The sequence below is a fragment of the Vigna radiata genome, chromosome 5 (assembly GCF_000741045.1).
Source record: "Vigna radiata var. radiata cultivar VC1973A chromosome 5, Vradiata_ver6, whole genome shotgun sequence".
Taxonomy (NCBI): Eukaryota; Viridiplantae; Streptophyta; class Magnoliopsida; order Fabales; family Fabaceae; genus Vigna; species Vigna radiata.
Genome location: NC_028355.1, coordinates 9,352,704 through 9,369,923, shown reverse-complemented (window position 1 = coordinate 9,369,923; position 17,220 = coordinate 9,352,704). Strand labels below are relative to the sequence as shown.

Sequence of the window (17,220 nt, the reverse complement as noted above, 5' to 3'; positions counted from 1 at the left end):
ACACCCATTTTGGAGGTCCAAGCATAGTCAACTTTGGGCCTTGACCCTTTGTTGACTTGTTTGGTCAAAATCCTACTCTACTTGACCCAAAATACAAGGCCCAATTGAAATCCTACAGTATTAGGCCCATAATACCAAGCCCAAATAAATCTAGACTACTTGGCCCAAAATACAAAGCCCAAATAAAATCTAGACTACTTGGCCCAAAATACAAGGCCCAAAGTTATTCTATCTCTACTAAATCTTCATGATGGCTTTAGATGGACTAAGAGAAAAAGTATGGGTGATGGGTGTCGCCGCCCAATCAAATTTGATTGCATAATAAGAAATGCAGTATAGCTAGGAAGTGACTCTTAGGTCGTCTCTCAAGGACCAATTTTGCGGTTCAGAATCGAGTCTAACACGAAGTGGGGGGGGAGGGTTTGTGAAAGGTTTGAGTGGTGAATGCAGAAAATTAAAATGAAATTGAATTAAAACGCAGATGTAAAAACGTAATTAAATTCAATTAAAACGAAATTAAATGCAACAACACATTTCACCATGCATGAAAATGAAATTAAAACAGTAAAAANGAAANTGCTACAGTAAATACGAAAATTCACGCTGGAACAGGACAACTCTGACCTTTGCTCAATGTTTTATCCATAACTTTTTCTACAGAGCTCTAAATGAGATGAGGTTTTTTTTCCTGGAAAATAGACTCAAATATCTTTTATTTGACACATAAAACGTAGCATTTGGACCTCTGTTGTGGTTGCAGTTATTTTTTTAAAATCGAGTCTAGAGAGTGAAAATGCTAAACCCAATAATAGAGCAAACAAATATCTAAGCACAGTTAAAACTATTAAAATGCAACACTCAATTAAAAAGATGAAAAGCAATTAAACATGTTATGTAACATATTCTAAGACAAAAGAAAAATAAGAAAACATAAAATTGCTTCTAAAAAGAGCATAACTCTCCTTTGCCGAAATAATACTTTTAAAAAAATGAAAATAAAACGCCTATCAGTAACTTCCGTGATGAACTTGAATGATGCTAATGGAAAATTAACAAAAAGCGATTTTAAAACATTAGAATGTCGTGGATGATAAATGTATTGAAAGATGCAACTGATTGTAAGCGTGACAGCCATGTGCGCCCTTTGCTGAATAAAAAAAAAATTGAGTTGCTTCAAAAGGAAATTGAACCTTCGTTTGCCACCTCCAGCTCCCATCAAATGCACCGCTCCATCATTCAAAAGCAAAGTGCTTTCCAGCAAGAAAAATAAACTAACTACTGTGAGTGTGTATTTTCCAAGGAAATGCCAAAATCTATGCCTCCCTTCTCAAATTGGATGCACCGCTTCAAGTAAAAATGAAAACAATACGTGTTTCCTTATTTCTCCAAAATGTAACAGCTAATACTTTCTAAAGCTGGTCTCCTCAAACGTTCAACAACAAAAATAAAAAAATACCAAATAAATTGAGTGGCGGCTGTTGGATGTGAATTTACATTGCTCTCTAAATGATAAAACAAAATTAAATCTGCTGATTAGATAGAAATCCCAAGCAATAACGTGAGCTACTTCCAAATGCTGAATGGAATTAAAGAAAAAAAACTACCAAAGCCGTGACATTTCTCTGCACACCCATTGCATCAACGCTTTACTAAAAAATTAATATGCATCCTCTCATTCATCCATGATCAAAAACTGCAGCCATGATTGAAAATGTTCTCTAAAAATATATCTCGCCCCAAAAACAGAGAGCCCCCTTTTAATAATATGTTGCAGCCAAATTCTATGCAAAACAAAAGTGACGGTTGTTGGGGTTCTAATCCCTAGGGCCAAGTGTCCTAAAATGAGGTGGGGTCCACCCTAAAAGTAAACCCTAGGTGGTGCCATGTGTCCTACAAAATTGGGCCCAACAACATTTTTCCAAAATTGGCCCAAGATGTAAAGAGTTTGTCTAGAAAATTTAAGTAATTAAAATTACAATATAATAAATTTTAAAAATGTCTAATTTGAGAGTCTTCAATTATTTTGTCTCCTTCCTAATGCTCCAAATTGTATCTCCAAAATTTTCCCTGCAATTAAAAATGCAATTAATTAGCTCAGAATATTCAAATTAATTAGAATTAGAATTTCCGGTCAAATTAAGCACAATTAACAGAAACGGGAAAATACCGGACAATTAAGCACAATTCCCTGATTAATTCTAGCACAATAAACTAAGTGAAATCAATAAAATATCGACTCATCAATGGGTCCATCTTCCATAGATGTCTCCAACTCTTCATGAATGTGCTAGGTCATGGCAAGGGGTATGCCATCATTCCCTCCTTCTTGAAAAGGATTTGTCCTCAAATCTTCTTGTTCTTTTATGACAAAAACATTTTTCTTATTATTGGGTATTTTGAGTATCTTTCCACCAGGATCAAAGATCCATATGCAAGTTTCATCAAACTCAAAACCAATAATCTTATGAGCCACAAACAACATATATCTAGATGAATGATTTAAATAAGACCTTATGCTAATTTTAAAAGAATTTACTTGAAAGCTTTGAAGGTCTATTCCATAAAATTGTTTGTGTTTACTTTGAGTTAATTGTATCCTAAAAGGTAACATCAACTCAAAGTTTGATTTGGAAAAATTTGAGGAGTTAAAAATAGTGGGAGGTGAAAAAGAAGTTGAAATTTCAAAAGTAAAAAATGGAGTTATGAATGATGGTTGGATGTATTGAGAAAATTTTAAGGATTGGAAAACTCCCCTCATCATCTTAGTCTCAACCTTAATTGTGGGAGTGGTAGGGTGCTTTAGTAACTCTTCCTCCTCTTCTTTTATCTCAATCTCTTATTTTTCTCTCTTTTCTTTCTCATTCCATTCTTTTATCTTTTTCTCTTCGTACTCTCTTTTTCTTTCCTCCTCCTTTTTCTCTGTTCTTACTTGCTCCTCTCTCTCTTTGTTATTTCTCTTTTTTCTCATGCTCCTCTTTCTCCCTTTGTTCTTTCTTCCTTCTTTTGTCTTCCTCTCTTCTTCTCTTTATATTCCTTAAATCCTTTTGGACTTTTTCTTGTTTTTTTATTAAGAATATTAAGCTCTTCTTCCAACTTAGTAAGATACTCTTCTCTTTCTTTCTTTTTCTTTGAGAAGGGTTTCTTGCCTTTGCCAAATTTTAAGTGACTTTAGCTCTTTTGCTAAATTTTTCAAAGTGGGTTTTACAACCTTACTAGAGTCACTTCCAATATCATAGGAATTAGTCTTAGACATCCTTAAAGGTTTTCAAAAATATGCAATGCAACAAACAAATACTTAAATTTCAAAGAAAGTTCCTTAAGAGATTTAAGGAGGCAAAAGACACCCAAGTTCACTTCCAGGAAAGGGAGGTGAATCACAATGGATTGCTTAAATACCAAGCCTTTCCTAGCCAAAGTTTACCTTAGGCACTCTTGAACCAAATTTCTGAAATGGAACTAAAGTTGAAATTAAAGTTGACACACACTAAGCTAAAACAATTAAAGAAAGCAAATAAACTAGTTATGCGGCCTAATGATTAAGTTAGAAGAACTTTGGTTCCTCCAACCAACCAACTAAAAACAAAATTTACTATGAAATAAAGGTTCTTGTTAGGAGATGGGATTGAGCACCAAAGACTCCCCCAAGATACCTAACAAGGCCATGAGTTACAATAGAAGAAAAAGAAGAAAGATTACAAAGCCAAAAATTACAACCAAATCAAAGCTACCTCCCAAGGTGTTTCTCTCCTTCCTTTTGGCTACCACTCTAGACTTCAAGCTCCCTTTGGGTCTCCACTACCTAGAAGGCTACCTCTAAGATATTGGATCACCTCACAAAGAGAACCTACACCCAATAGACTTCGGTTTGTTGGTAACCCGACGTATATGAGTGGACGGTGGCATTATCGTAAATAGCTTGGTAACCTAGACGTCGGTTTTCGGTTAAGGCGACGTCTTTTACACTGTAGACGTCCACATTGGCTCAAACCGACGTCTAATTGTTTGGGGTAGGTGAAAAGACAGTCCATTGACGTCGGTGTTCACGGGGGGCGACGTCTATGGGGCTGCAATTAATACTTTTCACCTAATTCCCAGGTGCTTAGACGTCGCGTAGTGAAAAGGCGACGTCTACAGCCTGAATGTAAGGCGGGAAGACAAAAAATCTTCAATTTCGACGTCGGTGGTCAGTGGAAGTGACGTCTATGTGTTTGTAATTAATTAGGTTCACAAAACTCGAGGGCCATAGACATCGGGTAGAAGGGGCACCGAAGTCTATGTGCCTGCAAGTAATTATGTTCATCATTATAGACGTCGGCGCCCTATGACAACTGTCGTCAACATCCCTGACAGGAAATCAAACGTCAATCGTTTCAGCTTTCTAGACGTCGGCTCCCCTAGACACCGACGTCTAATGGTATTCAAAAGGTCAGATGAAATGTTAACTTGGACGTCATATTAGTGAGATAACCGACGTTTATGTCAATATAGACGTCGGTGTCTGGAGCAACCGACGCCCAATTTCATTTTAAATGTAACCGCAAACTCTTCGCGGCATTCAGTTTCTCATATCGTCTTCCTCTTCTCCATTTTCTCTTGCGGCCTCTTCCTTTTCTGGCTTGGGCACCTCTTCTTTTTCTCTCTTGCGGCATTCTGTTGTTGTTTCTGATTTCTTTATCGTCTACCTCTTCTTCTTTTTCTCTCTTGCGGCATCCCAGGTGCGTGGTTTTTTTTATATTACCGTTTAAACTTTGTTTAGTCTTTCATCGATTATCTTCTGGTTCAACTGATTAAAATTTTCCTTCTCTGTGTTGTGTTTTAGTGCAGTTTTGTTCCTTTCTTGGGGTAACGTAGGAACACATTCTCCCTCTGCTAGCTGCCTCCCAAAAAAAAGCGGCGTCTAGTGAATTTCTTTTGATCATTTCAACCCAAAAACGACCTTGGGTCGTTGCCTAGTTATCGTTTCACTATGATTTTTTCTTCTTGCGGATGAAAATGGAACTAAGCAAGAACCCAAGTTCGGTTTTGGGTTGAAAAGATCCATAAGAAATTCAAGAGACGCAAGGTTTTTTTTTGGGGAAAACTAGCAAAAGGAGATTGTGCTACTAGGCTATCCAAAGACGGGAACAAAACTGCACTAAAACACAACCACTGTATTAGACGTCGGTTAATCTACACACTGACGTCTATAGTACCTCTTAGACGTCAGTCAGTGTCATTTTCGAAGTCTTTAGAGCCTCTTCGACGTTGGTTATTGCTAAGACCGACGTCTATATAATGTCTTTAGACATCCATTCTTCCCCTACACCAACGTTTAATGACGTCGGACCTATCAGTGACTGACATCACGATAGACGCCGATTATACTATTTTTCTGACGTCGCATTGACGTCACCGGAAATAACGTCGGTTCATTTGTACACGTTAAAAGCCCAAAATAACCGACGTTAATCAGCATCTTTGCACTAGTGAGGACATTAAATTGCTGGTGGAATAGGCCGCGATTCTGCTTAGAACCGCGACCTATTCCCCTAGCAATTTATTGTTCTTATGACGCGACGTCAAAGGTAGAAAGTAGACTGGGGAATAGGCCACGGTTCCCCTCTGAACCGCACCCTATAAGTTAGATTTATTTTCAAAAGTGCCACTGCGTAGTATTATCTTGCGGTTTCTGGTGAACCGTGGCATAATGTGGATGGTAAAAACCCAATTTTTTACTAGTGACAATTTGCTATGAATGTACGAATGGATTTACCAAAGGATATATCTTTTGGTAATTACAACAGATATATCCTTCGATAATTATTGACAAATATATTCTTCAGTAATTATCAACATAACATCCTTCGATAATTATCGATAGGCAATATCCTTCGAATGATTACCGAAATCGATATTATTGACAAAAAAAATTGATCGTTGACAATTTGTCAATTAACATATATTAGTAATGGATTATCGACGATTTACAAAATTGATAATATTAGTTTTCTTTAGTAGTGAGGAACAAATATTATTTTAATATTTATTTATTTATTTCTTGAGAATGTTTTACACTTAATTTTAAAAGTATTAAATAATAAATCTTTAAAATGCGTATTCTTTTGACATAGATGTTTCATTTATTGTAATTTTTATTTCTTAAGAATTTATTTAATAAATATTTATATCAGGGACGGAGGTACGGACGCAAGAGGGGATATGCCTATTATCTATGTGGATGTGGTTGTGATAGATCTACAATCATAATCATTAGGTATGATAACGAAACTTTTTTTTTTTTTACTTTACAAATAAAGATAAATAGAGTTCCGTGACCCTTCCTAATCATATTTCTATTTTAAGATAAGAATCCATGTTGAAAGTGATAGCTTTATATTTGGAAAGATAAAAACTAAATTTTTTGCTCATACGATTAAAAACGTGTATTTCAAATCCTAGAATGTTTTACAAATATAGTGAACACTTGTATAAAACGTGTTTATGTTTTATGACTGGGGATTTAGTCCTTAGCTCGTAGCCTTTAATATGCATTAATTGTCGAGGATCTATGCACATTCTCAGTTATTCTCACTTCTCCTTTCACAAAAGGATCAATATTCTTCTTAGAAAAATATTATTTGAGTCACCTAAATCTTTTAATTTCATTTGACATTATCTTTATTTATTTATTTTTTAAAAATATAAAAATTTAAAATTTTATGATAATTTTTATTCTTATACTTTGTATCAAATGAATGTAAAAACATGTTATCATATCATTACTCTTATTTTTAATCTTAAACTATGCACCGGCAACTTTTATTGTGTTATTATGTCATTTGATACAAAACTGATTGATTATTTAGCAAGAAAGAATTCAAAGTAAGCACAAAATCTAAAGATGTAATTAGTAAAATGTTGCCTCCTGCGGGAGCAGAAGGCATCCTAAGCTTGAAACTTGAAAGAAGTTGATTAAAAAGTTCAGTAAAAGTAGATATCTTTAATAGTTTATTCTCATCTATGTGGAAGATTTATTGATGTAGTTAAATAATATCAGTTTAAGTTGGTTATATGTGTTTAATCGAGTACGAAAAGAAGTGTTATTAAATTGAAATTTGGTGATTGATCCTCTTTTGCATTAGCACATTTAGACCTTATTCACTTGAGTGGATCTGAGAGAAAGTAATTGAGAGAATTTGAAGATAAATTTTTTTGTTGTTTATTTGAATAGATTTGGAGATAAGTGAGAGTGAATTTGAAAGTAAATTTTTTTTAATTTGTCACATAAATTAAATACTATACTAATTCTCACAAACTTTACTTTCAAATCTACTCTCGTTTACCTCCAAATTCACTCAAATAAATAACAAAAAAAAAAATTACCTTCAAATCCACTCAATTACTCTCTCCCAAATCCACTCAAGTGAACAAGACCTTAATGTTGTCGTTGTTAAGATTGCAAGTCAAGTAAGCAAGGCCTTAATGTTGTCGCTGTTAGGATTGCAAGTCATTGAGGTTCACCGTCATCATCGTTCTCAACCGTAAAGTCAGCCCACACCTTCTTCGTTGTTTCCACAATTAATGTGTGCCTCTGCATTTTAAATTTCACTGTCATTATAATTTATAGAAATATTTGTTAGAAATGTCTTGTAACATCTGCTGACGATCACATTACTATTCATCAACATAATTCAAATATATATTTTTGTAATATTTACATCAACATTTACAGTTTTTTTAAAACAAACTTTGTTTTTCATAGTAAATTATATTATATTTATATAAAAAATAAAACTAAACATAAAACATCAATATATATTTCTTTTTTAAAACATTAGTACATATTTCTTGTTGAGATTTGATGAGAAGTGTACCAATTGTATTGTAATAACAAAATATCGTTCTTTGGGATTGAATGAGTGGAGTATTAGATTACTAATTCACGTAATTTTGAACAATAAAAATATCATGTGAAATAATAAACATAAACGAGTAATGAGAATTCAAATAATATAAACAATGTTAGAGAATTGATTTCATACCTTTTCATATAAATTTCTACCCTTTATAATTGATATGCAAATTATAATTATCCATTTGAGTTTATTAAGAGCTTCTTTACCCCTAATTCCTCAGATAGGCAAACTTATCTATTGAATTCAAACCCCTAATCTCTTAGGTTAGTTACAAAATTCAATAAAATTATGAAGAACAATTATTATCTCAATTGCAAACTAATTAGTTATGTCCAATTTCCCAATTGTGACAATATATAATCTGTTCTATTTATAATCGCAAACAATTCCCAGCTCATAGAATAGACATTAGAACATAAATAGAACACTGGGACAATTAAAATTATTAAACACCAATTAAAAAGGTTCAGAAATTATAATCAAAAGTACTTCATCAATCATCTAACAAAAGGAAAATTAGTTCTGCATAATGTAAAATTCCAAAGAAAAACTAAAAGAAGAAGAAGAAGTGTAGAAGTTTCTCCATGAACGTTGATGTGTGTCTCCTCCCCTTCCAAATCAAATCCCCAAAATCTTTATATCATTTTTTCACTCATTCCCTGTTTTTAAGAGAGTAGTTACTCCCTCTAAGTAACGTCTTTTCATTTCTCTATTTTTATATTCTCTGCTCTGAAAATTTTCATAGCTCATGGAAAAATCCACAATCTGCTTATGCTCTTCTCTAGTTTCAATTCTACACTTCCTGAAGTAAATCAACAAGTTGTGGTAAAAGCCACAACTCACTTATGAAACCCTCTGTTTTGCTTTCTATTTCTCTCGAGATAAATCCACAGGCTGTGGAAACTTTCACAGCTTAGTTGTGGAACTCTCTATTTTGCCTATGCATTTTGGAGCAAAATCCACACGTTGTGGAACTGTCCACAGCTAGGTTATGGAACTCTCTACTTTCATCTCTGCATCTTGGACATCAATTCTTCCCAAGTTGTGATTTTGACACTTCACCAATCTACAAGAAAAACACAAAATATAATTTTATGATCTGAAATAAAGATAATGCATGATGAAATCATTCAATTAATGCAATTATGTATGAAAATGACTTAAACTAATATATGTATGCAATTACATTTTATTCACCCATCAAGATTTTTATCTTGTACACCATATTATTTTAATCAACTTTTATATATGAATGTATAAATATTTTTTTCTACATGTTATTGGTATTCACATCTCATTTATATATTCAAATCCATATAATTTTAATTCACAGATTAAAATATTTATTAAGTATCTAACTCTAAGTCCAACTAATTACTTCTCTTGTCATAAATTATTGACATCATACTACTTTTACTAATTTCTTTTTTATACAACATACTTTGTCATAAGAATCTCTTTCGACTTTTACCACATTTTTTTATCGAGATCCTGAATGTGTGGACCTTTGAACAAGTGGCTAGATCTAAATGGATTGAAGAATGTTGACTAGAACATAGAGAGAGATTTACCTGATAAAAAAAACTCTTTAACACTCAAGTCAATAAGAGAGTTTGGATCTTTTAAGTAAAAGAGAATGAGTGTGAAAGAGTGCATATTTCCTATGAAATATTAATATGTGTATTTATACGGTTTTTGGGGTCTGTGATTTACTTGATAAAATTGGTAATGTGATATCAAATAATATTAACAAAATAGTGACGTACCTCATATATGATGATCGTGACACCTTACCTAATATACCAAATATTTTGTAAGTATTTAACATTAAGAAAATTTATGACTTAATCAAATTACAGAGATTTGGTCACAAATATCCTTAATATATGATTAACTATGGTAATAAATGTATCTTAGAATATCTTCTAACCCTTTCGTCAAGTTGTAACCATGTAACTAACTTTATGATTTTGTAGGTAGACTGGCTGTCTGACCGAGTTCTTAGTGGTCACCTTTGATCATTCCGAGCTTATCGTTCTTGATAGTGGATGCTAACTTGGGTAGGTCTTGCTTTGTGTTGTTGTTTCAAATAGGCTTTACTCCATGTTGCTAACTTTGGAAGTCTTTACTTCATGTTGCCAACTTAAACAGGCTTTACTCAATGTTGTCATCTTAGGCAGGCTTTGGTGCTCATTTTATCGAGCTAGTGATAACTTTATAAGTAACTGCAGGACATTAATGAAGGGTTTTTTTTTTAAATGTTTTAATGATTGTATCAAAGACAAACAACATGACACTCCTTTTAAGAAGTACAAATTAATTGAGGAGGAGTGGATGTAGTTTCATGCATCTAGAGAGTCTAATGACTGACATGTTTGTTTATTAGTTTTTTTTATAGTCACACAAGGAATTCATTTGTGATTTACACTTATAAATTTATATGGTCTGATAGGAAAAAAGGATAGTAGACCAACAAAGACAAAGGCTTAAGGATGTACCGTGTGTACTCTCTCGAGGTGGCTAGGCATTATTGGAGAGATTAATAAGAATGCCTTGCACAAAGGCTTTAGGATTTGAGTCCCTTGACCTAGTACCTACACCTGCTACGTACAAGATGTGAAAGACTGTTTGAACTAAGTCTAATGGGCACCTAACATCACAATTAACTGAATTGATATATGAAAACAGTTACAGGTACAAACTCTAAACCCCAAACCATAGTTCATATTGTTAAAAAAGAATGGCTCAATTTCTCAGACCTAGAAGGGGGGGGGGTGAATTGGTGAAATGTAAAAACAATGTTCTTTTAAAATCTTTTTCGCGAAAGGTGATGCCTTTAAAGCTTTCTTGAAATGCAAGGAAAAAGATTTCCTAATGCAATGGAAATAATACAGAACAGAGTCGACTAAAAAATAAGTGTAGGGCTCAGAGAACTCAAACAATACTTTTTATACTGGTTTAGGCAACTTGCCTACATCTAGTGTCCTTCTAACCACGTGAAGCAAATGCGTTATAATGATCAAGGTTTATACAACAAGGCTTTTATAGAGACCTCACGTCAAAAATATAAAATACCTCTCTAACCCTCTAATCAAAACATAGGTAATACAATAACAAGACCAGAAGCAAGAATTCCCTCTTCAATTGTCTAAACCCTTTGAGAAACCCCTCAAAGTCAAGAACACAACACGATCTTGTTCCTGTAGTCACAACAGGAAACACAACCCAATCTGTAGCAGATTGTAGAACCTAATCTTGTAGTAGACACCCAAATGTGTTATATTAGACTTTGAATGCACAGTAATCTTGTTCTTCAAGAAATCACAAGGAGATGATCACCACGGTCTCTTCTTGATTCTTGGAGCTTTCCTCTTTTTGTAAGACAACACTTTTCTGAAAATGATATCACAAAACTATTAGATTCACAAAAGTTCTTACAGAAATCAAATTCGCGTCAATTTTTAGAATATCACAACTCTGACGCATTTTAGTCGACTTAGCTACTAATGTAGTCGAATATAACAAATCAAGGTTAAATAGATCCATTGGTCCCTATATTTGTTGGTTTTCTTCAATTAGGCCCCTGTTTTTTAAAAATGATCAATTTGGTCCATGAATTTGAAAACTTTAACCAATCAAGGACATTCCGTTAAGTTCCATGGATGACGTTAAAAATTGTTTGTGCTGGCAACAAAGCTGTCATGCTGCATACAGGTGTAACATAATGTCTTTAACACGTGGACTAAAAATATTTGTTTATGCATACAATTGAAGAAGCACGTGGTTTTAGTGGTTTCGTTAAAGGTAAAGTTAAATGAATTGGGGAAATTGGGATAAGGGTGCTAAGTTGAAGCTGAAGCTGATAAAGGGTGGTGGTTCTTCTTCGAAGGGTGTTGGTTCATAACATTTTGCGAGATCAAGGTTGGGTGTGGTGGGGATCAAGTTTATTAACGTTGCTCTTCGAAGAGGATGTCAAAGGAGTACTCTTGTTGTTCGTCGACATGCAGAAGGAACGAAACCCCTATTTGCCATTGTGGACAGAGATTTGTGATGAGAACTGCGAACACTATGAAGAATCGAGGCAATCATTTTTGGGGATGCTCCAAGTATAAGGTATGTCATATTCAACCTATACGTTCCATTTAAAGTATTGTTTCTGAGATTAGGGCAACTTCTTCAAACGTGTTTGCAGAATGGTGTTGAAGATGCTGGTTGTAACTTCTTCAAATGGTGCACAGATGTTGGAAGTGAGGATAGTGGTCGTTACGTCAAGAGCAAAGGGAAGAAAGAAACTTTGGTCAGCAGTGAAGAATTGGAGAGTACTAGGAAAATGATAGTTAAGATACAAAAATCAGTGTTGTTTTTGGAAAAGTGTATGAAGGGGTTGATATTGTTGGTTTATTTTTTATGTATCATAGAGATGATTTTAGTTTCAATGTTAGTGAGAATGGGATGATTCGTTGTAATGTGATTTGTTTTAATGTAATCTGAATGATGTTGATGAGTGAATGAAATGAGAATGGGATGTTTTTTTTAATCTGAATCTGAATATGTAATTTCTATTATGTTGTTGATCCTTATAAGTAGTACAAAATAAGTAAATTTTTGAACACTTTAACCACGAGATAGAGAATCTGTACGCATCAGTGTTGATAGCAATTAAAGTTGTCTCCTTTGTGGAACCAAAGTGGGTTGGAAATTGAAAACTAGTAAATCAAACTGAGGAAATTTTCATGATGAATAGAATTTTTAACAGTTTCCCATTTATGGCTAATGGGAAAAATCAGAGAGTAAGTTTCCAAAAAATATTGACAGGCATTGATATTGCTAAAACATTGCTACACTTTCTTTCATGAGAACTGAGGGAAGTAGCATTTTCATTTGGACCATCGTTAGCATTAATAAAAAACATAATAAAGTAGAGCAAAAACATAATAAAGTAAAGCAAAACTGGCCATTTAAAATTTGCTACTGCATAACTATCGGGTTTGCTGAATTGTCTAAAATTTGGGAGAAGTGGTATATGCCAAATGCACAGAACTGAATATTTCCACTTTAAACTTGTTCAAACATATTTCTTATATGAAATCAAACTTGTTTGATCACCTTTGTTGGACAGCATCAGTGCAGACTGTATTATTTCAGTTATGTTTCAGCTCAAAAACCACAACTAGAGTAGCCAAATTTCAGAACATGCAATAAAATTGGCTTTGAATTTTGCAAATGACCTTTAAACAACAGATGAAAGTTGTTCAAATTAGCAGAACATCATTTGGATGATTGGCAATGATCTAAATGCTCAATCAACTGGACACGCAGATTGGACTACTTAAGCATGGATTCCAATCAAAATAGCTCAATCATGCTCAATCAGTGTTCATGCTAATTCAGCTCTACTTAAGCATGGATTCCAGTCAAAATAGCAAAACAACCAGGATTGATCAATGACATAGTAAAGTGACTGCAAGTGATATTAAACATGGTAGAAAGCCAGCAAAATCAGAGGTTTGTCCTCTATTATAATAGATTAGTACTTCATACAAAAAGTGCTGAATAGCAAAATCAGAGGTTCATCCTCTATCACAGTAGTACAAAAATAAGGTTCATCCTCTATTACAATAGATTAGTACAATCATATAAACATAAAGAAATTGGATTTCTATGCTTGATCCTCATTTGCTTGATCCTCATTTGGTGGGTTACTTTGTTGTGTTTGGTCAGTGACAACTGATTCTTGGGTTAATTTCTTGCAAGACTTCCTATTGTCTCCCATTTCTCCATAAATTCCACATCTTTTACGTACACCACCCTTCCTCATTCTTGTTTCATCGTTGATCAACTCCCATTCTTCAAACCTGTGTTTCTTCTTTGGTCTGCTTGGCAATGCTCTGTTTTTTGGAGGGAATACATCATTGTATGGTGTAACCTGCCACATGTTTTTTCCATTTATCGGATAGACAATTGAAGAGTATGTCTCTTCATATGTGCCCTTCCTAAACCAACCAGGTATGAAGTCCTCTACATCTAAGTTCAGAAACTTCATAGCAGCCAACGCATGGCAACATGGAATGCCTGAGATAGCCCATTTCCTGCAACTGCATTCATTTTTGTCTAGATCAACCACAAGCTTCTCCCTAACTTGTGAGGCATGACGTATTTCAAATAACTTATCTGTTGACCAACTGCAACAAAATTTAATTTTTTCAGCAATCAATACATACAACAATCAATACATACAGCATACAGAATTTAAAACTGAACTACAAAGTATGCTTATATTGAATCATACCTTGGAATCCAAAACTTAGTTAACTGGGACTCTTTATTAAGTCTAGTCTTGATTTTAGGACAAATGACCCTAGTCAATGATTGACATTTTGCTCTATTAGTTGCCCATCTTTTCATGGTGTAAATCCGGATGTCCTCCATCATGATTATGATTGGCTTAGACCTTGTATGCAGCATAACACTGTTGAATGCCTCTGACATGTTGTTTACTAATGTATCACACTTAGATGTGGTTGTAAACCTTGATCTCGACCAGTGTCTACATGGTAACAGGTTATGAAATTGAACAGAAATCAGTTTATGAAATATTACAAGTATGGCAAGCATTCAAACTGAACATAAATTGGAATACAAACGTGGGAGGTATTTTAATCAGATATTTAAAAGCTTCAATGTTAAGCTCTTTCATATTTGTCATTTCCTTTACCCATGCTTGGGGATGAGTTGCTGTAGCTACCTTCCACATCAACCTCTTAAGTTGTTTTCCTGGGAATTGTTTTATAAAATTCGCGTATAGGTGTCTAACGCAAAATCGCTGATAAACTCCTGGAAGCACTTCTTGAATAGCTTGTAATAGGCCCTGTTATTTGAATAACAAAGTAAAAAGGTGTCTAACATAAAATAATTTAATATGCATTGTTAGAGGTCTTAATTTAATTACCTTTTGTTGATCTGATATGAATGTACATGATGCACATATTGTAGGCCCATCAAGATCTTCAACCAGAAGTTCCATAAACCATTTCCAAGTGGCCTTGTTCTCTACTTCCACAATGGCATATGCAATAGGTAGCATTTGATTGTTTGCGTCTCTTCCAACAGCAGTCAACATTTCCCCACCATATTTACCTTTCAAAAATGCACCATCCAGCCCTATAATAGGCTTGCAAGACACGAAACTGTCCTTGCAGGCTTTCAGACAAACATACAACCTCCTGAATATAGGTCCATCCTTATTTGGTTCAACTTTAACCTGAACTGTGCTTCCAGGATTACGAGTTAGGACCTCATTTGCATAATCAAAGATCCTTTTATATTGCTCTTTGAAAGACCCATCAACGTGGTCTGAAGCAATGGCTTTAGCCCTATAAGCCATGGATTGAGATATACCTACATTCCACTTTCTATTTATCTTCTGAACAATGTCCACTCCCTTAACTCTAGGATTTTCTCTAACAGTTTTCTCCAACCTCTTACTAAGCCATTTTGAATTGAGTAATTTTACCTTGTACTCTCTACTACAAGTGTGGTTGTCAACAATGGTCCTTAATTGCCATGTTTTTATTGCATCCATATAACCACAATATGCCAACCAGGGGCACTTTCCTTTAGATCCCATACATTTCGCCCTAACTCTTTTCTTACCATTTTTTACGTATCTATATTTCTACCATTTTGTATTGCATAGGTTTTTATGGCATTCAACAAATCTTCCTTCTTAGCAAAATACGTCCCCAAATCCCACTTGTACTCAACCATTGATTTAGGCATAGTAAATGTCACAAACTTGCCATAACTCTCTTCATCATCTTCTGCATCACTTTCTGCTCCACTAACCAGCTCTTCAGATTCCCATTCCCATCATCCACATCACTATCAGAAAATTCAGTGGTTGATTCTCCACCATATTCCACATCAGTTTCTATATCACCAAAGCAATTTGCATCTCCTAGATCCTCTTGTATTTCACAGTCAACCAAGTCTTCCATATAGTCATCATTAACATCAACATTGCCATCACCATTTCCATCCTCACCACTAGAACTACAACTACGGACAGTAGCAGTATCTCCTTCACATTGGGTTTCAATTTCACCTTCAACAACCCCATCACCTTGACATCTTTCTTCTTCAACAGGTACAGTATCTTGACCATGACCTTGCTGCTCACACTCACCATCACCTTGCTGCTCAAACTCATGATCATCACCTTCCTGTTCACACTCAACATCACCATCACCTTCACCTTCCTGCTCACACTCATCATCACCACCTTCCTTTTCACACTCACCATCACCTTGTAATGCTCTCTGACCACCACCTTCCTTTTCACACTCACCATCACCTTCTTCATCACACTCACCACCACCTTCCTTTTCACAGTCACCCTTACCACTATCAGGCATCACATTTTCAGCTTCTACTTCACCTATATCATGACAAGCATTTTCTAACAAGTATATGATCTCAGGTTGGGAGACTAGGTAAACAACAAATAGATGCACTTGACCATTGAGCCTAGCTAAATTTATCATATGCATGGCTCCTCTATCATCAGTCAAAAGCTCTAACCTATTCTTTAATACAGAGCCACCCCATACACAATACCATAACTCCTGAAACCCATCATATCCAAGTCCTTTTACTACACTGACAAAGAGGAAATAACTCCAAAAGTCTGGGTCAAAAGAGAAAGTTGTACTTTCTCCCTCGTACTTAAGTGACCCATTGTTCACGAACTTCCCTCCATGGTGGATTACAACATCAAATTTATCCTCCATTTTCAACACAATAAAAATTTTTAACCTATAAAATAAGATCCTAAAGTTATTTCAAATTATATAAATTTTTATCCTATATAAATATCCTATATAACTAAACCACAGAACATGCAACACCAAAACTTAAACAAAATTAAAACCACAAAGGATGGGGGACCACATTGCAAGACCACTATCACAACACATGCATGCACCGTTCACCGCTGTCTCCCCAATTTCGCAAACCCCCAATTTCCCCAAATTCCCAAACCTAAGTTTACCCAATTTTAATCACCTCATATCACTTTACCCTGACTTACGCACATGTTTTTTTACGCACATGTTTTTTTAATTTAAACTCCCCATTTTACCCTCACTTAACCTTTAAGCACATGTTTTTTTTTAATTTTAATACTTAAGAAATAAAATTAGTAACACCTCATCAATTGGTTAAGTGCCACCTCAGCACAAATATTACAACTACTGTTGCCAGCACAGAACGCACATAACGCCGTTTAGAAAAGTTAACGGAATATCCTTGATTGGTTAAAGTTTTC

General features: G+C 34.6%; 1 protein-coding gene across 1 annotated transcript; it reads right to left on the bottom strand.

Moving 5' to 3' along the window:
* Nucleotides 1-13,554: 13,554 nt before the first annotated feature.
* Nucleotides 13,555-15,522, bottom strand: LOC106760289. Its single transcript, XM_014643743.1, has 4 exons — nucleotides 14,845-15,522; nucleotides 14,540-14,763; nucleotides 14,185-14,442; nucleotides 13,555-14,077 (listed from the first exon to the last, which is right to left on the bottom strand). The coding sequence occupies exons 1-4, from the start codon at nucleotides 15,520-15,522 to the stop codon at nucleotides 13,555-13,557; spliced, it is 1,683 nt and encodes a 560-aa protein (XP_014499229.1).
* Between the last annotated feature and the right edge of the window lie 1,698 nt (nucleotides 15,523-17,220).

Bases quoted from the DNA above. Each gene is read 5' to 3' on its own strand.
- LOC106760289 (XM_014643743.1), bottom strand. From the start codon at position 15,522: ATGGGATCTAAAGGAAAGTGCCCCTGGTTGGCATATTGTGGTTATATG. The intron at 14,443-14,539 runs GTTTGTATTCCA...GTTACCATGTAG, and splicing joins CTGATTAAAATACCTCCCAC to ACACTGGTCGAGATCAAGGT. The intron at 14,078-14,184 runs GTATGATTCAAT...ATTTTGTTGCAG, and splicing joins ACTAAGTTTTGGATTCCAAG to TTGGTCAACAGATAAGTTAT.